The sequence below is a fragment of the Sebastes fasciatus genome, chromosome 4 (assembly GCF_043250625.1).
Source record: "Sebastes fasciatus isolate fSebFas1 chromosome 4, fSebFas1.pri, whole genome shotgun sequence".
Classification (NCBI taxonomy): Eukaryota; Metazoa; Chordata; class Actinopteri; order Perciformes; family Sebastidae; genus Sebastes; species Sebastes fasciatus.
In genome coordinates this window covers 2,564,863-2,590,904 of record NC_133798.1, presented here as the reverse complement: position 1 = coordinate 2,590,904, position 26,042 = coordinate 2,564,863, and the positions used below count along the sequence as shown (strand labels likewise).

The 26,042-nt window shown below is 41.9% G+C and overlaps 1 protein-coding gene across 3 annotated transcripts in view; it reads left to right on the top strand.

Annotated features, from left to right (window-relative positions):
- Nucleotides 1–26,042, top strand: part of LOC141766917 (UPF0606 protein KIAA1549L-like) — a 183,751-nt gene that overhangs the window by 74,439 nt on the left and 83,270 nt on the right. For all 3 annotated transcript variants that reach the window (XM_074634110.1, XM_074634109.1, XM_074634108.1), the window contains exons 3-9: nucleotides 2,423–3,286; nucleotides 4,532–4,647; nucleotides 9,883–10,105; nucleotides 14,262–14,395; nucleotides 15,176–15,344; nucleotides 24,806–24,865; nucleotides 25,514–25,674. In XM_074634110.1, the coding sequence (XP_074490211.1) occupies nucleotides 2,423–3,286; nucleotides 4,532–4,647; nucleotides 9,883–10,105; nucleotides 14,262–14,395; nucleotides 15,176–15,344; nucleotides 24,806–24,865; nucleotides 25,514–25,674 (1,727 nt within the window). The remainder of the gene's footprint in view (nucleotides 1–2,422; nucleotides 3,287–4,531; nucleotides 4,648–9,882; nucleotides 10,106–14,261; nucleotides 14,396–15,175; nucleotides 15,345–24,805; nucleotides 24,866–25,513; nucleotides 25,675–26,042) is intronic.

Genomic DNA, 26,042 nt, shown 5'->3' with positions numbered 1-26,042 from the left:
AGTCTCCTTTACACCTCTCATCGACATGCGTCTTATTTCACCGTGTTGTCTAGAGGTGATTCAGACGTATTAAATGAACCCCTTGACATTAAAGTGCTCCTCTGGTTTACACATTAAAAATTGGATTTCTATTTCCTATGAGGAAATTTAAACTGCTGCGCAATTCATCTTCTGTATTTAAAGGGGAACACCGCCTACATTAAGATTTCCAATATGTTATTTCCATGGCCTAGGAATGTACAATCAATATTTTTGAACATGAGCTACTTTCTCTCAAAGCCAGAAACCAGAGGAGTAAGTCTCAAACTGGTGATGTCATCCAGTACAAAGTCTGGAGCTGCTCCATAGACAATGAATGGGAGACTGATTTATTCTATTGTAGTGTTGTCAGTTGTGAAACAGAAAATGTACCCGTACACTCGGAACATTCCCCTAGGTGCTCTCAGTGTCATCTAGAACATCTCTCCCCTTCATTGTCTATGAAGCAGTTCCAGACTTTATAACCTAATGCCGGGATCAGACTACACGATATGTTTGTCTTTGACGATGGTCACCATGTCAGCTCTAACGATCACAGCGCCATAAACTCTTGCAGTGTCTTGGTCAGGTGACTGGCAAGACTACACGTATGACCACGGCCAATCACGCACGTCGTATTCCACGATCATGCGCGAGTTCAGACATCATCGGGGAGGCGGATGAAGCAACCGTCAATCATGGCGACAGAAGCGTTGTGTGTGATGCTGGTGGTCTGGTGTTGCGAAAAGAAAAAGAAAAGAAAGAAAAAAGGGTTGTGGATGAGCTCCTGGGTGGAACAGAGAGGACGGTATGGGCTGTCCATACTTCAGTCAGTTTCGTTGTCCCACCTGACGGCACCAACCTCGGCATCCCTCCTCCTTTTCTCCATGTTTGTTTATTACCCCCCTCCCCCCCTCTCCCCCCCCGGCTACTAACAGCTAAGTAGCTTCCCTCCTACCGACATCTGAAGAGCAATAGTTATACATACTGTACATTACAGAGGGCAACCTCTGAGTCTGAGAAGTGAAGCCAACGCCAAAATGCCTTAAACCTGCATTCTATCTACCAGCCAGCAGGGGGCGACTCCTCTGGTTGCAAAAATAAGTCTGATTGTATAGAAGTCTATGAGAAAATGAGCCTACTTCTCACTTGATTTATTACCTCAGTAAACATTGTAAACATGAGATTATGGTCTCAATCGCTAGTTTCAAGTCTTCTTCAATACAGCATGATGTTCATTTAGTAAATTATGATCCCATTTAGAGTCAAATAGACCATAAATAAGGTCACATTCACTCGCGGGTCTGTGAGTGTTCAATTATTTCGTCGTAGAACTTTAACCCTTTCACAGTTTGTTTTCAGTTCATGAAGGTTCATTATAACCTTTTTGGTCTCCTGAAAATGTCTTATTCAGCGTTCGATTGTACTTAGCTCCACCTTCTCGTGTCACTTCTGGTTGCAAAAAAGCCAAGATGGCGACGGCCAAAATGAAAAACTCGAGACTTCAAAATGGCAGTCCACAAAACCAATGGGTGACGTCATGGCGACTACTTCCACTTCTTATATAAAGACTATGATTTGGGAGAAAGTTGTACATGTTTACTATTATTTTTGGACTGTCTTAGACCATAGGAATAATAAAATGAATGCATTTTGAAAATGGGCGTAGTTCCCCTTTAAAATTGCAGATGGATGAATGATCTTCCAAATCCAGGTGTAGATGGGAACAGGAAAAAGGGGTTCATTAAGTGCAGACAATACAACATATTGCTATTATACCATCCTCATTGTCAGACCCCTCTCTGGGCACTATCATGACACTATCATAAAGTCTCATGTCATGTTATATACAGTATGTTAGCCATATGAAGCCATAAAAAGACCAAAAACAACAATGCGTTAGACTGACTCTCACTATTTTCAGACTTTCCTACCTTGCCTGTGGCTCTCAATCCCAAGCCCTTTAATTCTTACTTTCATTTTGAAAAAAGAAAGTAAAACCAGCAGGGCACGGTAGTTTGTGGCAAACGTTACTCAATGGAGAGTAAATAGTGCATTTGTCGGGGGGCTATTTCCAGCCGCTGATTAATACACATTTGGTTTAGTGAGCATTTATGGCAGCAGGACGGTGTATGTGGGATTGACTCAAAGCTAATTACAGTGTGTGTTCATGGTAATGAAGGAACATGTCATCCAGTGCAACAGTGTTGCTCATTGTTGTTGATAGTTTTGGACAGCAATGCAGCTCCATGACACAGAGGAGTAAGCTAGATCAGGCTTCACAGATGCTACTTGTTGATAGGATCGATTCATTGTTTGTTTTGGTCTTTTCAAGGGATTAGTCGACAAATATCACTAGACATCTTTTGATATCATAGATTTCTAAATGTTTTCCTCCCTGCAGAAGAGTCGGTGAGCAGCCCGCCAGCCTGGGATCTCCCCACTGTCCCCGAGTCCCTCCTGTCCACGGTGGGCGACCACGACGTCACGCTGCCCGCCAACATCACCAGCCCTTTCTCCACCCATCAGTGGAACACCACCATGCCCGTGCACACCAGAAACACCTCACGGCACATGACCACATCAACCACCACCATAAACTCGTCTCTATCACCCACCACCACAACCACAACCACCACCACCACCACCTTAACTTTACCCTTATCCACCACACCAAGAGCACAAACACCATCGGAATCCACTACGGTTTCTCAGCCCACCAGCCAGGACACTGTGACCAATGATAGCCTTCAGCTGACGACGGTAACCATGACGACACCCTCGACGACCACTCTTACTGTGACCGCTGCTGAGATGATGACACAGGCGGTGACCAATGGGAGCGCTGTAACAGTATCACCAAATACCACTGCTGCTACAACCACACAGCAAACAACAAGCCTCAAACTGACCACAGCAGCTGCAACTCAGCCTACAACCACCACTACAACCACACCTGCCACTACAACCACCACTACAACCACACCTGCCACTACAACCACCACTACCACGGTCCCCCCAACCACCACCACCACTACCCCTCCAACCACTACTACAACCACTACACCTGCAACTACTACTACTACTACTGCCACTACCACTACTACTACCCCGACAACCACAACGACAAAGGTACCTGCCACCACTCTGTTCATCCCGATCGAAACCACGCCGCCTCCCACCACGACCACTGAACCTCCGTCCAGCACCAGAGCAGAGGAAAGTCCTCTACCGTGCAACGTGACCGAGAAGTACTGGGTCAGAACAGGTACGAGATTGAAATGTGATCATTTGGATAAATGATGGGTGAAAAAGAAATGAGAAAAAATAATGTATTTCTCAAAAACTATTCAAATTGGAATAATTTTAGACGTGTGGGAGATAAAGAAATGAGAGTAAAGAGAGTTAAGATGAATGGCTAAAACATCGGGGGATTCTTCGAAAAAAAGAAAAGAAAAACCTTTACTGTTACTTCAGGTACTGCATGTCCCTTAAGAAATTACCTAGAATGTAGTCAACATTATGTAAAGGCAGGCTTTTGCCATTTTTTGGAAAAAACATTACAAAGAAATGATGAATACAGGAGAAATGCCATTTCAGAAGCTCGGGCACAATGTACCTCTTATGACCAAGATGTAATTACAAACACATAAATTAATTAAAACTTGCACAAGCGCAAGGGCAGATTTACCTCGAGGATAAACACTTAATAAGAATCTGGAGACTGTGGCCTTTGATTACATTTACCAGAGATGGTGTGATACTGCAGTACTAAGGCCTTTACTGGGGTTCGCAACAGCTGCAAAGTGACCAAGGAGACATTTAAAGAGGACCTATCATGCTTATTTTCAGGTTTATACTTGTATTTTGGTTTCTACTTCAACATGTTTACATGCTTTAATGTTCAAAAAACTCATTACTTTTCTCATACCGGCTGTGCTTGCAAGCACTTCTTTTCACCCTCTGTCTGAAACGCTCTGCTTGAGCTCCTCCCCCTTCTCTGATTGGTCAGCTGGACCACTGTTGTGATTGGTCAATCGAAACAAACTCTTTGGACTCCGCTCTAACTAGCTTTGTTTGAGGGCGTGCCAAACTAGGCGTTATGCAAATGTGTGACTTGGTGACCTCACCACGTTACAGATAAAATGGCAGGACAAGAAGCCTGGCGTTTCAGGCAGTTCAGGGCAGTGTTTCTATGGGGTGAGAACTCCTTTTGGCCTGGACTTTGGGCTTTGTAACTTTGCAGACCCTTTACATGCACAAACAATTATACAACACATTAAAGGAAAAGGAAAAGGCACAAAAACATAATAGGTCCCCTTTAACCTTTCCTTAAGTGTCCTTAGGCAAGATAGTGAATCCCTACCAGCTCCATGGTGCTGATGGATCAATAAAGCATGGCATTATGGTATTATTCCAGGCAACAATTGTGGTCAAATGAGATTTGTCACAGAATATTAACAAGCCGAACACAATCAATGAGCTCCGATTTTCATATATTTTTCCTTCCCAGTTCTGTCCATTGAGCTACGTAGGAACCGCCTAGATCTGATCCTGAAACAAAACCTCTCTAAAGGACTGAGCCACGCCCTGCAGAGAGCCCTGAATGACTCTACAGCCAACGCACAGGTCAGTGTCTCTCACAGATTCAGCTATAGTAGCTACATGTTAGTGGGTAAGAAGTGCAACTCTGGTTACCTCAGGTCAGCAACCAGTAACCACAGCTCAGAGAATAGTTAGGAGAGTTCATAAAAACAGTTAAGAAGTAACTCACCACATGTCAATAAACTCTATCTATGTGTCTGGCTAACAAAACAATCTGTGACTAGTACATTTAAGTAAGCAACAAGTAAACATAAAGCAATGGTTAGTGAATAATAACAAGCAGTTTTATCAGAGTCATTTGCCTACTCATGCTCCTTGGAATATCTCCAAGTACACACTGGTCAGTCACTAGTAACTACAGGTAACTAATACACAAAGGTCAGTGTTTAGTGAACACAAGTCAATGGCACATTGACACAGGTCAATGAATGGTAAACATAGCCACCTAGTCAGTACAGATCAGTGGTTAGTAAATGTAGGTCAGTGGCTGGTAAACCAATATCAGTGGGTATTAAACAAAAGTCATTGTCTGGTAAGTGAAGGTCACATGCTATTGAAGCAGGGGTAGGCAGTTTATATTTGGCATCATTGGGCAAAAATTCCTTAAAAACCTTTCTTTATATTGTAATTCAAGTGGTCTGAGAGAAAACTAGACACCTCCTCTTGGCTCTGTTGTTAAGGCTTTAAAAGAATGTCCTGCTGGAAAAGTTGCTCTTCCAGCATTGGCAACAACTGCCTGCACTGCAAAGCAACCTAAAAAATGACTTTCAAAGGGAGTCTGACAAAATTGGCGAGCATTTCAGAGATGGAGAGAAAATGGTACTAATAGTTTAGCCTTGTGGTCCTGGTCATAGCTCACAGTTACAGTTAGCACAAGGCTAACCTATTAGCAACATTTTCTCTCCATCTCTGAAACGCTTCGCCGATATTGTCGCTAGCTAGAGCCTCGAATCACAGAATGTCATCTCACAGGGCTTTTCCATAAACTAGCTACCCTGGGGTACCACTTGAATTACAATATACTAAAAGGTTATTATGTCATTTTTGCCCAATAACGCCAAAAATAAACTGCTAACCCCAGCTTTCACCACAGGTCAGTGGCAACTAAACATAGGTCAATGGCGTGTAACCACAGAGCAGTGGCTAGTAAATGCAGGTCAGTGGTTGGTAAACCTGGGTCAGTGGCTAGTAGATAAAGGTCAGGGGCTAGTAAATACTGGACTTGGGTACTAAACACAGGTCAATGGCTACTAAGCAGGGGCTGATAGGCAGTTCATTTTGTATGGAAGTATATGGTTGTTAGATCAGAAGAAAACACTGTAGTACAGAACATTTGCAGATATGAAATGGTTTTCAGAGCTTGCTTTGCTTATAATACACACATTTTACTTTTGCATGCAATATAGTCACTACCAACTCCAACAGGTCTATAGGCTCTTCACGTAAATCGGATGACTACGATGAGTGTCTGCCTCACTACACTGGGTAAAAGTGCTTTCCTATCTGGCGCTAATAAGATAATCTTATCTCTACATTTTAATTTGGCCGCAGCGTTGGCTCTTCACGTGTGCACATATCTCATTCTTGAGTGTGTCATCACTTTACAATATTTTACGGCGTTCATCATTTCCTCCTCCTTCTGCTCATTCACCTCACGAGGGCTCATCTGTATGGTGCTAGAAGAGAACAGAGAGAGGTGACTAATGCAGACAGCGTTTGAGTCTGAATAGAGATAACCTGTTGAATAGTCAGGCAGTGTTTGCTTAGAGAGGTTAATACACAAACACACTCACACTCTCTCTCTCTCTCTCTCTCTCTCTCTCACACTAACATGATAATGTAGAATAAATCCAGAATGAATGATTCTTTTCTCCTTTTTTTCAGTGGAGTCAAGTGATCTTTCTCTTCTGTAGTTCTTGTCTCCGTTTTGATTTGTCCTTTACAACCAAGTCTATTTCTATCTCTTCTTCATCTTTTCTCAGACGATCACTCTCTCGCCGTCTTCCTGCGTCGTTGCTCAATATTTACATTTCTGGCTTTGCTCCCCTCCTCCGTCTCCCCCTATCTGATCGCTCCCCTCGGTTTAAGTCCATTGATTTTCTGCCAATCTGTCTGTCTCGCCTGTCTGTCGGTTGGCCCGTTGTGCCGGCCCCGCCTCTCTGTCCGTCCACCTGCCTCTCTTCATCGCACTGTCTGTGTCTTCTGTCTTCATCCGCCTGCTTTTGCTATTTTTATCCAGTTGTTTGTGAGCCTGCACTGGGAGTGACTCAGTGTCTCTAAGTTCCAGTCCACTTTCATCTACCTCCTGCGACACACACACACACACACACACACACACACACACACACACACACACACACCCACACACCCACGCACACTCCTCAGTTCTCATCCTCTCCATCAGATAACGTAGACTATTATTTGACAATCTGGATCAGTCTGTTGTGAGACAGCAGCTGCAGCAGCAGCAAGGTATACAAGTGACCAGTGCTTTAAAAAGCCCCGATATGCAGGCGGTGTTCTGAGGCTATGTTGATGGGCAAACATTGGCTTCAGCAGGGATAGTGGGTTGTCAAACAGCATGAAATTAGCATGCAGCAGTATTTAATGTGTTGCATCATTGAACAATGTGGTTAACCATAATTGCTTGCAAAAATTGGCCAGTTTTACAGCTTTAAAATGTTGGCAGGGAGAAAGAAGTGACAGCAGAGGGCAAGCTCAGGGCTGGTTGGCTTTTTTAGATACAGCACTGTTTTTCAAGTATCCAAAACAAAGGTGAAATATGCAGCTTCTGCAGGGTGCACAAGGACTTCAAGATGGGTTCCACTTCATTCCAACGCCCCAGCAGTAGTATTTATAGATGGTATATAAACAATTAATAAATGGTTTATAACACACTATAGTGTAGCTATAAACAGTAAGACGTGTTTTGTGTTAATAATGTATTTGTTGTCTATTATGTGTCCTCCTACATTATGAAGTATCCAAACTGGTGTATAAACAGTTGATAAATGATGGATAACACAGTATAGTTGTAATCATATATAATTATTAGGGCTGGCAAAAGTTAACACGATAATAACACGTTTACACAAATTTGTTTTAACGCCACTAGTTTCTTTCTCAGTTCTCAGTTGTAAAGCTAGAGTGAAGATACTGGGATCAGATTCAACTGCAAAAACCTCAGGAATCCATGTCGTACTAGCTTGTTGCGAAGGAGGTTAAATAATGCTCCAAACTTACACATGTCCATTTCCAAAGGGGTCTCTTGACCTCTGACCTCCAGATTAGTGAATGTAAATGGGTTCTATGGGTACCCACGAGTCTCCCCTTTACAGACATGCCCACTTTATGATAATCACATGCAGTTTGGGGCAAGTCATAGTCAAGTCAGCACACTGACACACTGACAGCTGTTGTTGCCTGTTGGGCTGCAGTTTGCCATGTTATGATTGGAGCATATTGTTTTATGCTAAATGCAGTACCTGTGAGGGTTTCTGGACAATATTTGTCATTGTTTTGTGTTGTTAATTGATTTACAATAATAAATATATACATACATTTGCATAAAGCAGCATATTTTCCCACTCCCATGTTGATAAGAGGATTAAATACTTGACAAATCTCCCTTTAAGGTACATTATGAACAAATAAAAAATGTGTGAATAATTTGCGAACAATCACGATTAATCATTGACAATCATGCGATTATTCACGATTAAATATTTGTATGGATTGACAGCCCTAACATGAACAATTCAAACACTAATCAATTCTTTCCACCTATTCATTTGTCCTTATTTGGAAAAGCAAAGTACTTCACTGATTTGTCCACTAGCTGTTTTTAATTGCTTCTAATGTTTCCATCATAGTGCATACATATATATATATATATATATATATATAGGTATCTGTCAATGATTAAAATATTGTTTGTAAACCTTAATGAAAGTGTTTGTAAAAACATTACATAGACAGATATTTGTAACACTTTGTTAATGGTTAATAATTGACTTGTAAACCGTCTATAAATATTATTTGGATGGCTATTATAAAGTTGCAGCTGATTATTATAATACGTTTTTAAATGGTTAATAAATACTTTGTAAAGCATCTATAAACATTAGTTAGATAGTTAGTTAATAGTTTGTCAATGGTTAATAATTGGTTTCTGGTCCATCTATCTGTGTAATGTTTATAGATGTTTTACAAAAAAAATCGTAAAGGTTTGCAAATCATTTAGTAATCAATATTTGATATAGTATATCACATTTTATAATGTGTGCAACAATAAACTGTTAATAAATACTTTACTAATGTAATCAGAATGTAATTGTTATCGTCTCTTATCAGCTATGATACAATATAGAATTTATAAACTAATTATGTCATCTTACACACACTAACAATACAATTATAGCATTACTAATAATTATGAAACATTATTAATTATAATTTCATTGTTTGTTAACAGTAAAATGACACATACACATGCACAGCTCACTCCCAGACAGGTTTATAAATGTGTTTAAATGATTACACATACTGTGTTATTAAACATTCATTTAAGCAGTTATGGATGCTGCACAGGATGAGTTACTGTATAGTTGTTAACAAAGACATTAATAAACACAGGGATGTGTGTTTTTTCTAGTAAAAAGATGAGCCGGAGGCAGCCGGCATGCAGAGGAGAAGGAAAGAAGGATGAGGAAAAGAGGAGAGAGCCATAGTAACAGCAGCTACAGCTGCTCAGTGTGGATGAAGGTGGAGGGTAGAGGAAGGTGGGCGGTGTATGGTTCCAGAAATACGAGTCTTGACTCACCACCGATAGCTGTCTGTATGTGTTTTTCCAGGACACATAGTCAGATTTATGACTGTTGAAGGCTCAAGCTAAAATATGCCCGTGAGGCAGATTTGGCTTTAAAAAAACAAAAAAAACAGGGATTATAAATATCCTTAGTCTGATGCATTTGTATTCTAAACCCATAGCTAGTACAACATGGATTTGAAAAAGATGCACCTCGTCACCTCGTCTCCAGTACAGTCTTGTTCCACCTGGTAGCACTGATTTCTCCTCTGATACTGTTTGTCTGCTTCTTCTTTAAAGTGTATGTGCTTTGAAATAAGAACACAAATCCTCTAGCATCGCCATATTTTTAGGATACATGTACACAGCCTCTCTTGAAATACAGATGTAAGTGATGTAAAAAAAAAAAAAAAGAGGCTACAACTTAAATGTTCTCTCTCTGTGTGTCACAGGTGGAACACGATGACTGCAGCCCACACAACGTGACGCTGGGTTACTACGTGACCAGCGGCAAAACTGTCTTCATTTCCTCCTTGGTGGTCGAGGCGCTGCATGTTTACGGTTTTGACAAGCTGCTGTCGGACATCAGGCAGCACACCCCATTGGTTAAGGCAGTTCTGGTTCCCGTGGCAACCTGGGTGCCCGCTCCGAGCATTCACCTGCAGCTGAAAACAGGTGATGAAACCCGATGGAAAACCAGATAGACAGGATAGATGAACCTTTTACACAACAGAATGGAACAAAAGTGGTCTGATGTTGTTAATTGTGGAGATGGAGCGTAAATAGATGAGGAAAAGCCGAGGTTAGAGATAATGCAGAGAGGAGGAGGAGGAGGGAGAGAAGGAGAGCAGAGGGAGAGCAGGGAGATAGAAAAAGCAATGAGAGTACAGTGAGGGAGACACAGGGGAAGAGTGGAGCAGAGACAAAATTAGAAAATTCTGATTACATGTCTGCTCTCCTTTACTCTTCCCTGATACCCTAAATCCCATACAAACGTTTATGATTGCAGAGCAAAGGCAAATTGGTCCATTCATTTAGTCAGCCTCTTAAGCCTCTTTAAAAAAAACACATTTCGGCGCACGTACACGCATCTAAATTGAGTCTTGTGTGGGAACAAGGGTAGGAAAGTCAGTGCAATTAACACATTGCTATTTCAAAGATACATGTGCAGATTGGAAACATATTACTTTTCTAAACTAAAAATTGTATTTTTTTAATTCATGTTGGTCCAGTGTTGGAGTTCCATTCAGCTCACCAGACAGAATCTGGTGGATTTTGCAGGGGTGCTACTGATTGAGTTACAGCCACTATTTTTTTTCATTTATTTTTATTTCAACCTGCACTAATAAATATATTTTAAGGCTGTCAATCGATTAACGTATTTAATCGCGACTAATGTCATGATTGTCCATAGTTAATCACTATCAATCGCAAATTAACAATACATTTTTCATCTGTTCAAAATGTCCCTTAAAGGCAGATTTGTCAAGTATTTAATACTCTTATCAACATGGGAGTGGACGAATATGCTGCTTTATGCAAAATGTATGTATATATTTATTATTGTAAATCAATTAGCAACAAAAAACAATGACAGATATTGATCCAGAAACCCTCACAGGTACTGCATTTAACATAAAACAATATGCTCCAAACATAACATGGCAAACTGCAGCCCAACAGGCAACAACAGCTGTCAGTGTGTCAGTGTGCTGACTTGACTATGACTTGCCCCAAACTGCATGTGATTATCATAAAGTGGGCATGTCTGTAAAGGGGAGACTCGTGGGTACCCAGAGAACCAATTTACATTCACTGATCTGGAGGTCAGAGGTCAAGGGACCCCTTTGAAAATGGACATGCCAGTTTTTTCTCGCCAAAATTTAGCCTTAGTTTGGAGCGTAATTTAGACTCCTTCAGGAGGAGGTTGGTACCAGTGGATTCTTTAGGTTTTCTAGTTCTATACTGTGAAACCAGTATCTCCACTCTAGCATCAAAACTGAGCCCGCTACATCCTGAAAATTGCACATTGCCTAAATGTGTTTAAGAAATTAGTGGCGTTAAAAAGAATTTGCGTTAACGCGTTATTATAGCATTAACTTTGACAGCCCTAACATACTTATATTAGCGATGGATTAAATGTACAAAGTACATGCAATATAAAAGGGGTCGCTCATAGTGATAAACCCACAGAGGATAATCACCTTACAATCATTAATAATTCATCATTGTTTTGTGATGGTCAGCACAAAATCAATTTCCACATAATCCACGTAATTGTAAACCGGGAAGTAAAGAGAGCGGCGAATGATGCGTAGGGAGGAGGTCGGAGTGCACGGCTGGGTCAAACAATACAGGACTTTCACCCAGGAGACCCATGTTCATGTGTTGTGTGAAACAACAAGTCAACATTGATTTATTTGTTACATAACTTCAGCACTTCGGGAATTATTTTGTCATGTAACTTCCGTACTTCAGTAACGCCACGTGATATTTTAACCCAAACCGCGATCTTTTCCTAAACCTAACTAAATTGTTTTATTCCCTAAGCCTAACCAAGTTAATCTATTCTTACACCTAATTAAGTAGTTTTATTTTGAAAAGCCTGGAGGGGAAATTGACACGTACGTCATGCCGAGTGTCATGAAAAAAAAGGGAAATTGGTGTCTACGTACATGAATCAAATAGATTAAATGTTGTGACTATTTCACGAACTACCGTGAGACTGTGTTGTATTACAGCATACTACCATTGGATGAGACTGTGTTGTATTACAGCATACTACCACTGGATGAGACTGTGTTGTAGTACAGCATACTACCACTGGATGAGACTGTGTTGTATTACAGCATACTACCACTGGATGAGACTGTGTTGTAGTACAGCATACTACCACTGGATGGGGTCTTAGTCGGAGATTTTCAAATCCTAAACATAGTGGCTTTAATCAACAATGGGAAACAACAAATGTGCCATGCCCTCAACGTTTTCTGTAATACCAACCGGTAAATGGCCAAATGACATATTTCATTGCTTGTAGTGTGATGTATACTGCAGTAAAGACTATTCCCATGTTAGTGTGCAGCTGTGTATAAAGTAGCCACTTCAGGCGGGAATAAAAAATCCATTTCTGGCTTGTTCAGCTCATAAACCATAAATACACAGCATACGCCAATTCACCATCCAAAGCACAATTTGCATAAGATTATCAACTGGGTCAACACTGTTTGTGCCTGCAATGTGTTGCCGACTATGAGACTAGTGAAGAATGTGGAGTCTTTTTGCCTTTCTTTGGAGATGTAGCCTGCGCTCATAAGCACCTCGGCGTTTGAATTTAGGTCAGAATATTGTTCCACCTCTCCCGTCCTCTTAGAGGTTTTTTTAAAAAGAGCAGAGAAAGACAGAGTGCAGGGAGAGAATGGAGGGCGACTGCAGTAAAAGGACTGAGACAACATTAATAACATCCTCCATAATCTGCTGATGGACTCAATATTGTTTACCCTGTTCCTCCCCCTGTGCTGAACGGCACCACGCTGACAGACAACTACTCTTTAGAGTTGTTCTCATTCTAGATAGTGGCGGTAATCCTCTTTTTGTGTTTGACTGCTTCGGTTTATCGGTCACACGGGAAACATCTATCTAGAGCAATACTTTCATTAATACCAGAAACATCCCCCAGATACAGCTTGATGAAGGAGATTGTTGTAGAGCCTCTAAATCATTTCTCTTACCCAGTGCTTCAGTTAGTAGTTCTAGCTTCAGGTAACTGTTGTTGGTGCTATAGATACATTAATAATACTATGATATACTATGTGAACAGAGGCCCCAAACCACATAGAAATTATGTCAAAGCAAAAATGTCAAAGTCCATTGCAATACCTACTGAAATCAAGCTTCTTTATACACTTTACATTGTTCACTCATTAGGGCTGTCAAAGGAACACAACGCTGTTTGAACGCCACTAATTTCTTTAATGTGTTAACGCAACTTGCGATTTTTAAAGGAGGTAAAATAACAGAAAAAGAGGCTAAATAACACTCCAAACTACATTTTGGCGAGAAAAAACTGTCATGTCCATTTTCAAAGGGGTCCCTTGACCTCTGACCTCCAGATCAGTGAATGTAAATGGGTTCTATGGGTACCCACGAGTCTCCCCTTTACAGACATGCCCACTTTATGATAATCACATGCAGTTTGGGGCAAGTCATAGTCAAGTCAGCACACTGACACACTGACAGCTGTTGTTGCCTGTTGGGCTGCAGTTTACCATGTTATGATTGGAGCATATTGTTTTATGCTAAATGCAGTACCTGTGAGGGTTTCTGGACAATATCTGTCATTGTTTTGTGTTGTTCATTGATTTACAATAATACATGTTAAAAAGTATATTTGAGTATTAAATACTTGACAAATCTCCCTTTAATGTACATTTTGAACAAATACAAAATAAGTAATTAATTTGCGATTAATCATGATTAATCATGATGAATGGATTGACAGCCCTATCACTTATACTTCTTTACATTACTGACTGCCTGGAAGAATGGGAAGAATAAAACAAATACAAGAGAGAGGTAGAAGAATCAGAAACTAACCAAGAACCAACAAACACACTGTTCATTAGATTAAAGGCTGTAATATTTTGAGACTTGAGATATTAAAACAGCATGAATCATATCATATGTTTAATGTCAAAAACACAGTAAGGATCAATTTCCATTTTTCTTTTTCTTTTAGCCCTAATTGTTTTCATACTGTAATTATTTACAGACTGAAATTAATTGCCATTTTAATATCAATTAAACACAACTCTCCATCCCTCCCCTGCAGTGTTGAGGTTCGTCGGCCCAACAGATAACATCTACTCGTGCAGTTTTGTCCAGATGTTGGAGCAGAGGCTGGAAAACGCCTTCGACGAGGCTCAGGACAAAGTGCTGGAGACCTACAACAGGCTCACTGTCGAGGTACCTCATGCCTTCATGGATGCTATTTTTAGTATGTCATATTTGCATGTAGCATGCTAATCAGGCTAATGTGAGCAATAAAGCTCTAGGTCAAATTCTGGATTCACTAATTTTGATGTTTATTGTGACCACACTGTCGCTCTTTTACTGCAAATCAACACATGAAACACTGAACACTGCTCTGTCATTATTCAGTAACAGGTTACAATAGAGTTCATAATATGGTTGATTTCCAGAGACACAATCAAAGCTCATTCTTCTACAGTGCTGTTTTAGGTTTAAACTATGTCAGTGGTTTCTCCTCCTTTTGTTCTCTGCTTCCATCTCTTTCTCTCTGACTGTCAAGGTGCTCTCATGACTGCAGGATATACATGCACACACCACCATCATCATCATAAAGTAGGTCTCAGCGAGCAGAGGCAGATATAGGGTCCATTCATAATTCATCCGCTGAAATATTAACACTCACGGAGGAATGGGATGGGAATTGCTCGTATCTCGTATCATCATCCACTTTACTATGGTGACTCAGTCACATTGTTTTCACAGCGCCACACAGGTCTTATTATAGAAAGAGAAAAAAACACATTGTTCATTCAAAGTGTCATACTGTGTCTGGAGCTCCATTCTGCATCCTCAGACATTTTGGTTTGATACCATTAGATATATCTCTATAAATGTTTCAAATCTACATGTTGCCCACAAACTGCAGCCTGTTTGTGTGTTTGCTATAAATAAAGAATTGAATAATCACTCCAAAAATGCTGTGTTTATCCTCAGATCCAGAGCGTGTCCCAGGAGCCGGGCTCTCCGTCGGTCTCTCTGGTGTACGTGGTGAAGAACCAGGATGCCATTCTTAACGGGACCATCTCCAGCGGCCTCCTCAACCAGCTGACCGCAGAGCTGGTGGGATACTTCCTGTTTTACCCACCCATGGTCATCGCTGAGCGTAAGTAAAAGCACACCCTATAGTCCTGACGTAGAGAGCTAGAGAGCTAACAAACAAATGAGACGTTTCCTCATAAAACCTTTGCAAAGCCTAGTTTTGAATATTTTAAATCCAGCAGAGTTATTATAATATAGAATTAGGGCTGTCAAAGTTAAGGTGTTAACGCAAATTAGTTTGAACGCCACTAATTTCTTTAATGCAACTTACGATTTTAAGGTTGTAGCGGGCTCAGTTTTTAAGCTAGAGTGAAGATACTGGTATCATGAAACTAGAAAAACCTAAAGAGTCCATCGGTACCAACCATGTCATACTCGCTTTTTGCGAAGGAGGTTAAATAACGCTCCTAAGTTGGGCTAAATTTTGGTGAGGAAAAAATGGCATGTCCATTTTCAAAGGGGTTTCCTTTGACCTCTGACCTCCAGATCAGTGAATGTAAATGTGTTCTATGGGTACCCACGAGTCTCCCCTTTACAGACATGCCCACTTTATGATAATCACATGCAGTTTGGGGCAAGTCATAGTCAAGTCAGCACACTGACACACTGACAGCTGTTGTTGCCTGTTGGGCTGCAGTTTGACATGTTATGATTGGAGCATATTGTTTTATGCTAAATGCAGTACCTGCGAGGGTTTCTGGATCAATATCTGTCATTGTTTTGTGTTGTTCATTGATTTACAATAATAAATATATACATACATTTGCATAAAGCAGCATATTTGTCCACTCCCATGTTGATAAGAGTATACTTGACAAATCTCCCTTTAAGGTACATTTTGAACAGATAAAAAATATGCGATTAATCACAACTAACTATAAACAATCATGTGATTAGTCAAGATTAAATATTTGAATTGATTGACAGCCCTAATTTAATTCTATGTTTAATCAAAGCAGGTCTGATCATCACAGTGCTTTCCAAGCAATGAAAGGTCACATATATTCATATGCAGATTTGCAAGTGAGGTCATCTGTGTGGATATGTTGGCATCACTGCTAGTGAACATCCCTCCCCTTCATCCCTCGCTCATTGCTCCTTTCTGAGCAATCACAGCAACAAAGAGTTGCTTTGCTCTTATGGCCGCACATAAAGACTTGGCCGGTATTGTCTAACCCACAATTAATGGAGCATGGCCAACAAATTCAAGTTCAGTCAGAGTGCTTGATGATCATTCACTTGATGTACCTCCAAGCCATCTTCTCAGAGGCACTGCAGGGCAATTGTGATGCATTTGTAATTATTCCCAGAGGGCTGTAAGTGAAAATGGAGATGAGTAATTAATCTGTGGACGAGGCACGCGGCTCTCTGACAGTTGCAATGTTTAACACAAATATCCAGTTTGTCATCCAAACTGACATGTAAGAGCGCTGAAGTACATCACAGAACAGGATTGGTTTTGACATTCTACTGACTTGACATTATGTTGTCTGACACACAGCAAAGATGCTCTCTCCATTAAAGTCAGTGTTCATTTAGAGTTGCAATGGTGACTCTTTAGACATCTATGTTCCAATTTTTCATCATCTCTAACTTTTAGTAGCTCATTTTCTTTGTCTATTGCTTTTTGCACCTAATGGATTACACTGTCTTTCTCCAAGGTGAAGACTCAACACAGTCTCACGGCAGTTTGTGTACATAGACACCAATTTCCCTGTTTTTGTGACGCTCAGCACGACTTTTAACAATGGATCTGTTGTGCATTCTGTACACAACAAGTACAAGTACTTACATTTGGGTACTCGATACCGAGTACCAATACGAGTACTTCTCTGTGCCAAAAGACCCTCGTTAACAGCCAGCTGGAGGCTGTGAGCGACACACGGCAGGCTGGGGAGTCCCACATACGAGGCGGTGCGCCGCGACCGGCTCTAACTCGGCTTGGAAAGCCTCGGGGCGAAGGTGGCTCGCGGCCGCAGCTTTACAGCACTAAATTTGTCCGCACCGTGGACAAAGGGCTCCCTGCGCCATCTCTCCCCGCCGGGGGCGTCCCCCTGCTCCCGGTGCGACTCTCGACCGGGGCGGACTGTCCTCTGTGCCACTCAACCGCGTCGTGCCGCCAGGGCACACCACCGTCAAGTGGTATCGGTGCCGTTGTATCGGAGCCGTTTTGAGAGTATGAGAACATGAGCACAGTATCGGACGCGATACCCGATACTGGTATCGGTATCGGTGCATCCCTATAGTTAGCTTTAGAAAAAGATTGTGGTTTGGGTTAAAATAACTGTGGAAGTGGCGTAACATAAGTACGGAAGTTATGTGACATTAAATCAACTTGGACTTGTGGTTTCACACAGGACACAAACACCGGTCTCCTGGGCGAACGTCCTGTGATTTTTAACTCCACCCATCCACCCCGACCTCCTCCCTGTGTGGCGTTCACCGCTCTTTATACTTCCTGGTTCACAATTACATGGATTACATATAAAACTGATTTTGTGCTGAACATCACAAAATTTTTTTTTAATTTGTGTCTATGTACTCGAATCAATACATAACATTTTGTGACTATTTCACGAATTGCTGTGCGACTGGGCTGAAAGACCACACTAAGAGACTTGGACGTCTTTTTTACTGCAAACAAATCCTAAACCACTATTGTGCCGAGGAAGTGTGAGGGAGCCATATTTGTTTCTAACTAGCTTCAGTGTTCCCCTCAGGCTGTGAAGGTTGACTTGAAAACACAACGAGGATAGAGACTGTGCCCACATCCCTGCTCCGTGTCTTTTTATGAGCTTTTCAGCAGCAGGAAGGGAACAAGTGTACAGAGCTGAGCTTGAATCTGAAAAAAAAGGTTTTCTACATTCAGAGTTTTATTTTAGTCTTGAAAGGCTCACCAGACAGAGGTTGGAGGTACGTAGGATGGAGGATTGCCAGCAGGGAAGGATTACAATATTGACACAAAGGAACAAAGATATTTTGAGCTGAAGAGGGGACAGAAGATGACCTAACCCATCCTAGTGAGTCTCGGTTCGAGTTTCCCCTGCGATAAGGCCACTGCTGACATTAGGAGGACTCGGGTCTCTTCATGCTAATTTTATAGTCATTATTCTCTGAAGCAGTGTGCTGCTGGGCTGAGACAGACTTAGGGTGCTTTCAACCACACTGACTACTGAGAACCATTGAGTCCACTGCAGGACAATGAATGATTCATCACTTAGCGTATGTTTGACCTCGGGGGGGAATTCAGAATTACTCTATATTGTGTAAGTAAAGAAGGATGTCAGATTATATTATGGCCTCCAGACAGAGGAGCAGAAACCCTGTCTCCCACAAAATACATTAATATACTACTAAGTTTCTTTTCCATATGCATAGTTGTGGCCCAGACTAACTTCACTGACATCCTTTTGCTGCATAGAAGTTAAAGAGAAGTGGTCAGGGTGGTTGGTTGGCGTACACGCCGTACAAATTTTTACTTGGGCGCTACCCACATAATCAGCTGTGCTGCTCATCCCACAAATGTATGATCCTTACAAGTTGGACATCATTGTGAAGGTAAATAAACAGGCTTTCCAACCATGTAAAATACAATGCCAAATAGCATTATTACAGCTATTACAACAGAGAAATAATCCACAAAACACAAATTTCCAAACTTTTTTTTCCAAGTTTATTTGGTCATTTACATTAGGTGTATGGAGGCAGACAAGGTTCTGCTGAATACTTTATATTTTCAAAATGTTGGAGGGTTGAGCAATACCTACAGTAGGTATAGTCCAGTTAGAGTCATTTTGAATTCTTTATATCATTTGTCCCATGAGCAATCATTCAATTTGTAAAGCAAATAATTCCTGTCTCTCAAGCATCAGTCAGCTTAAAAAGACACGTCATAACACGAGACATTAATTACAATACGGCAGCAGTATACAGACACTGTGTTTGTTTTATTTAACTCCAATTATTAAAAGACATTACAACCACGAGTGAACGACCATAGACCCCATAGACGAGCCACATGAGCTGTGTTTGTATTCCACTCCGGCCTCTAATGCCATCTGTGAGATTTCAAAAAGGGCAAACAGCTGTACAGCTCTTATCGTCTGAATCTGTTGTCCATGTCCCCTGAACGAGCTAATTTTAGCCCGGCGAGATTAGATTAGTATCTATTTGTGCGTACTCTCAACACCCAAAGGGCTAAAACATCACACTTCACATGGTCACATCCAAACCCAGTTTGGCATCACCAAGGAAACACCGTCTGTTCCCTTAAAAAACAGCCTCTTTCACTAATCGTGAAACAATGAGCAAATGATTACAGAATGGTATAAAACGATAAAGTAGATGAATTATTGGTCAAAGAACGGCTGTAGATATTCATAGACACATAAGTCACAACAGTGACTAGTCCAGACATGTATTGGTACAGACACATTGACTGTGATTCTACTGAGAGCATCAATGGATGATCAATTGTTGTGTGATCAAAGCCGCCTGGATATCGACCTTCACTATCTGTTCACATGCAGAGGAGTCTATGCAGGCGTCTTCCTCCATGTCTACAGCATAGAACCATTTAACTGGAGAGCACTCTGTGCCAAACTTAAAGCATCAGTAGGCGAGATTGGACCAAATATGATTAAAAGTTATTTTTATAAAACGCTATATGGTGACAGTAGTGCACGAAACAGGTAACCTGAAAAAAATCATGTTCCTCTGTGTCCTCCGGTGTCCTCCAGTGCTCCTAACGGCATCTGCAAGATTTCAAACAAGCAAACAAGCAGTCAGAGCTGATCTGAGGTCTGCTGTCCAGCTGCCATCTATGAGAGCCGTCCGTCAATCACTCGCGAACTCTGACCAAACGGTCAAACTAGGCAGCGCTGATCAAATATGAATCAATATTCTGTTACGTTAATTTCTATTTCTCTCCTCAGATGTTCTCAGAATCATCTTGTAGTGCACGGTTTAGCTATAAAATTAGAAAGTTTGTGACACCGCCTCCATTGTGAAATCTGGTGATGGAACGCCAAGTTCTGATCACATGACCGGAGCACAGCCAATAGGAACGCTCTCTCAATGAAATGACCTGTGATTGGTCAAATTCTCCCGTCACAGGCTAGATGTTCTAAAGCCTGAAAACAGAGCCATGAGGAGGAGCAGAAGTCTAGTTATCTCTCAGAACACTTGAATTACAATATGCTGAAAGGTTATTATGGAATTTTTGCCCAATGATGCCAAAAATATACTGACTACTGCCACTTTAACTGGAGGGAGACTCATTCGAAATCTCTACTTTGGAGAATAATCAGTAGGCCTACATATGTAACAATAGAGCAAATTCATACGCTGCAAAAAGGCACTGTTTACTCCTGTTTGAGTAGCATTCGCTAAGAAACTACAGTGTCCAGCTGATTTTTTAAGATTTTTTGGGGGGCTTTTTGCCTTTATTTGATAGTGATATTCAGGAAAGGGGACGACATGCAGCAGATTGCAACACAGGCTGCTGTGGTAAAGACTCAGCCTTGGTATGGGGGCGCGGGGGGTCACTCCAGGTGAGCTACCAGGGCGCCCCGTGCCCAGCTGTTTTAGGAAACACCGGAACCTTTTTTTAAAAATGTGCCACGTTTTTTAAGATTGACATCGTCCATAAGAATGACTGAGCTTGGGGTTGAATGCCACAGACAGAGTATGGTAGTCAGGGAGTATTGAGAGAGCGACAATTCATTGTTGGTTTTGGTCTCTTCGTGGGATTTGTTGACCAGCCCAGTCACACAGCAGTTTATGAAATAGTCACAAAATGTAATGTATTGATTCACGTACATAGACATGAATTTCAATTTAGTTTTGTGTTATCAGCACGAAATCAATTCGTATGTAATCCGCGTAATTGTGAACCGGGAAGTATAAAGAGCAGCGAACATCCCGTGCGAGACCGCAAGTCAAAATTGATTTATTTGTCACGTAATTTCCGTACTTAAATTACAGCACCTCTGGTGTTATTTTAACCCGAAACCACAACCTTTTCCTAAAGCTAACTAAGTCGTTTTTGTCAGGCAACTTCTGTACTTAAGTTACGGCACTTCCAGTGTTATTTAAACCCAAACTGAGATCTTTTCCTAAACCTAAGTAGATTGTTGCGTAAGCCTAACCAAGTTAATCTATTACTAAATCTAACTAAGTCGTTTTATGTTGAAAAGACTGGAACGGATATTGACGGAAATCACAGGACTTTGGCCCAGTAGACCGGCGTTTGCGTCTCGTGTGAAACCACAAGTCAAAGTTGATATATTTGTCACGTAACTTCCGTACTTATATTACAGCACTTCGGGAGTTTTTAACCCAAACCAAGATCTTTTCCTAAACCTAACAAAGTAGTTTTATTTTTATTTTTGAATTTGCACGTGCGTCACGTGTTGCTGGACATTCTTAGGAAAACGCTGGAAAAAGACCTTGTTGAAAGTCGTGCTGAGCGTCACACAAAAAGGGAAATATGCGTCTATGTACACGAATCAAATAGATTACATTTTGTGACAATTTCACAAACTGCCGTGAGACTGTGTTGTGTTGACAGCAAGACAAATATAGAATCACGCCGGCCTCATCCTTTGAACATATCATTTTACATTTGTTATGATTAGATTGGAGCAGGAGCTTCTATTCCTTCCCTAACCGCCGCAGCGTTAATGAAATGAATGTGCTGGATTTGTCGGCCCGTTGAACTGATTCTCTGAGGGGCGCTAAATGCATCTGAACCTTAACACTTTAGTGCTTAAGTGTTTACGTGAGCTTGTTGTTGGAGAAGAGCTCTGTGAATGTAAATGTGCTCACGTACAGCAGCATCAGGAAGGCTGCAGCAAGACAGTCTGAGTGCTGAGCAGAAACACTCGCTGGTATTAACAGCTACCTCCGCTGCAGAGCCATTGACTCGAGCTAAACACAACTCTCGGCAGAAAGCCAGCTCGGAGGAGTTAGGTGGAAGACAGATGGTGAACCGTGCGGATGGAAAATAAGGAGAGAGAGGTTGAAGGATGGGTAGGACACAGAGAGAGGCCGACGGACTAAGGGAGCGATGATGGGTAGATAAAGAGGGAAGGAGACAGTCAGCCGGACGGACGGAAGAGGAACAGGCGTTTTAGGAAATGAATAGGCTGACAGGTAAACAGGTAGAGAATGAAGCGGGTGCAGAGGCACGCAGGCAGAAAGGAAGGCTGATAGCTGGTGTAGATGGATAGAGGAAGTAGACAGTGAGAGGTAAGAAAGTAGAGGTTATAATGAAACCTGACAAGAAGTGTTTCATCGCATTTTATCATCCGTGCCGAGGGCCGATGCTGAAAATCTCCTCCTCTGCAGATCTGTCGCTGCGGCACACAAACACACTGCTGTCACATTTACATGGCTTCCATGGATCCCTAAAAAACTTTGAATAAACAAATCATAGTAAATAATAAACATTTATGAATAAATCATGTGTAAACTAATACTAATAAAAAACACGTAACAAGTATTAAGTACACTTAAATTATTAAAGGTACTCTATACAATACCCAGAGAATTAATATATTAGCAAACTATGCAAAGGTATAGAGGAGCAACGTCTACCTGAGCAGAGAATGAAGTCACTCTCCCTCTGTGTTGTAATCTGAGTTTCTCTGTGCTCTGTTGACGCGGCCGTGCATGTCCTTGCATGTGAGCGTGCCCCACTCACAGTCGCTGCACTGCGCTCATATGCCAGTTATAGCTGATAACGCCGTCGCGACCGATGACGCCGTTGCAGAAGCGTAGCACCCACCGTCCTGCAGTCACCCCCACCCCACCCCCCCGTGTACACTGTTAGCTCTGTCAGCAGTGTTGCCTCTGTTTTTACTGTTAGCACTGTTAGCACCGTTAGCTGCGAGCCGCCGGTGGCTCATTTGCAGGTATTATGCAAATGTGTTACTTGGTGTCATCACCAGGTTATGGGTGAAAAGGCAAGACTTCAAACAAGACGTTTCAGGCCATTCAGGACTAGGCGGGGGAGACTCCTTTTGGCCTGGGCTTTGCAACTTTGCAGACCAAGCACATGCCCAAAAAACTATATAACACACTTAAGGGAGGGAAAGAGCACAAAAGCATAAAAGTTCCCCTTTAATGTCTTTGTTTTGCCCAACACACAACCTGGAGTCAGGTATGTGGGTATGCCATGTGTAGTCTGCAGCAACCCTGTCTCCTTCAAATTACATTTATATCCTATTAATGTTTTTCGGCAAATTCATTTTGAGGGAGATGCAGCTACTGAATGGATTATGGTTAGTGGCTTTTTCAAAGCAGGAAACATTGTGTTTTGTACCGCTCAGAAGATGTAGAGAGGTGGTCAGAGTGGCTGGTGGCCTTACAAAGCACAGGACAGCATTGCTCTGGAGACTGGGGTTTGCATCCTGAGTCTCGTATGTGGTTAGTTTTATCTTTAAAGGTGCTAAATATGATATAAATCAGAGCATTAATATAGCATCAAAACACTGTTTGCTATGTAAAGATATAGAGGAGAAATGTCTACCTGAGCAGAGAATGAAGTCGCTCTCCCTCTGTGTGTGTTGTAATCCGAGCTTCTCCGTGCTTTGTTGACATAGCCGGGCCGGTTTAGTGCATGTGAGCACTAAATGCCGCTCGGCGTCCTCCCCCACCCCCCCCACCCCCAGGTTAACACCGTTAGCTCTGTCAGCATTGTCGCCGGCTCAGTTGTCGCCATGTTGAGAGCCGTGCGGAGGGAATAGAAATGCTCCCAATCTCGCATCCAGCACCTTTAAATATAAGTGCCTAAATATAACAATAAAAATGATCATGCTTTAGTTGTGAGCAGATATTGTACTGCAGGAGTGAATGTAATATCAACATATCATATTTCATATGTGAACCCGACCATTCAATCAGTGTGTCTACTAATATGTATTATGTATTCCATATCTTTTTTATTTTGACTGTTTACTTATTTATATCTTTATTGTTTACTTACTATTATATCCTTTTTTTTTTTTTACTGAGGCCTCTTGTTGTTTGCACTGTCCCGTTTGCTGCTGTAATTCTGCAAATTTCCCAGCTGTGGGACTAATAAAGGATTATCTTATCTCTCTTATCTTATTTTGTAGGAAAGCAATTGGAATAAGTTGTCAGTGAACATTTTGCAGACACGTTCTGTATGAACTTTGCAGACACGTTCACTTAAAGTGTTTCCTAATTATGTAGGTATGAAAAGGTGGGGCCATTGGATGGGCCATGACCAGTTAATCCAGCCATGATATTACCCTGACATAATCCCACATTTTAAGGCATGTTTGTACCTTCACATTTTGATAAAACCAAAGTAAAATGATTTAGGTGAAATAGTTTTTTTTGAAAATCGTGTGGAAAGTGGCAAGTAGGACGTATGTGTGCAATTTAGGAAATGCATTTCACAACGGACAACTGGTCTGGTTCCCCAAATAAAGGTGTTAATAAAGTTTTCAAAAACAACGGCAAATACCTGCAACTTCTCTCTCTTTCTCTCTTCAGCCCTTGAATACCATAATCTCAACACGTCGATGGCAACCAAGAACTATTGGGTGAAAACAGGTAAATTCCCTCTTGTATACACACGCACGCACGCAGGCACACACACACACACACACAGTGCTACTGGGTGATCAGGGGTAATCAAGAGCCGCATCGATTGGACAAAACAGCAGTTAGCCCCGGCGCTCGTTGTTGTGCAATTCAGCAGAATAGTATTGGCTCTCTCATTTTCCTTCCCTGCCTCCTCCACTACCCCCCCCCCCCCTGTCTTAATACCCCCAGCCTCTCCCCCCTCTGCTCACTCCCTCGCTTGCGCTCAGAGTGTCTTTAGCTGCTCTGTTCCTGGGAAAACCTATTGATGTATAATTCACAGCTTCCTGACTGGGGCAGAGGGAGAGATCACTTCACATCACATCAGGGCCGGGTGTGAATGATGCTGAAGAGTGTGCATGCGTGCGTGTGTGTGTGTGTGTGTGTGTGTGTGTGTGTGTGCGTGTGTGTGTGTGTGTGTGTGTGTGTGTGTGAAGTCTGTCCACTGCTCCATCTCACTTATAGCCTCTAGTAAGAGACGCACCCGGGAGCAAGATTGATGCAAGCACCTGTGTGTGTGTGTGGGTGCACCGATATGTGTTTGTGTTTCTATCTGTGTGTTTGGTGTGTCACCCATTTCCTCCTTCCCTCATGCTGTCCCCTCATCTCTCCTCACAGTGATCCAGGATGTGGACAGCTCCTCCCTGGAGGCCAACTACCAGAGCTTTGCCAGCCTGATGGAGCAGCGGTTGGCCGAGCTCTTCCTGGTGGCAGGCAGGCAGGGCCCTCGGACGGCGCGATCTCGGCGGGCCACCACTGTGGGGAGCTACACCGTACAGGTAGGTGGGAATACATCAGAACAGGCCGGCACATACGGGTACTTTGCAAAAAGTCAAGGCCGCGCCCCCTTTTGGTGGAAAAAGAACCCTAGATCCCAGAGACGCAGATGCAATTTGACGTATGTTAGGATTGTAATTTTGACAAATTCATATGCATTCATCTCTTGTTATACAAACTATGTTTTATACACATGACCATGCCTGAACCTGAGTGTTCACAATCCCTTAATAAATTAAGATTAATCACCGCCATGTCTCTTCAGTCCTCCCCCGTCCATCACAGTTGCTGGATATTGCTGATCCAGACTTCTATACATATCTGATTGAATCCCGTTAGCCTAAGTGTTGTCTGTAAATAACCAATGTGT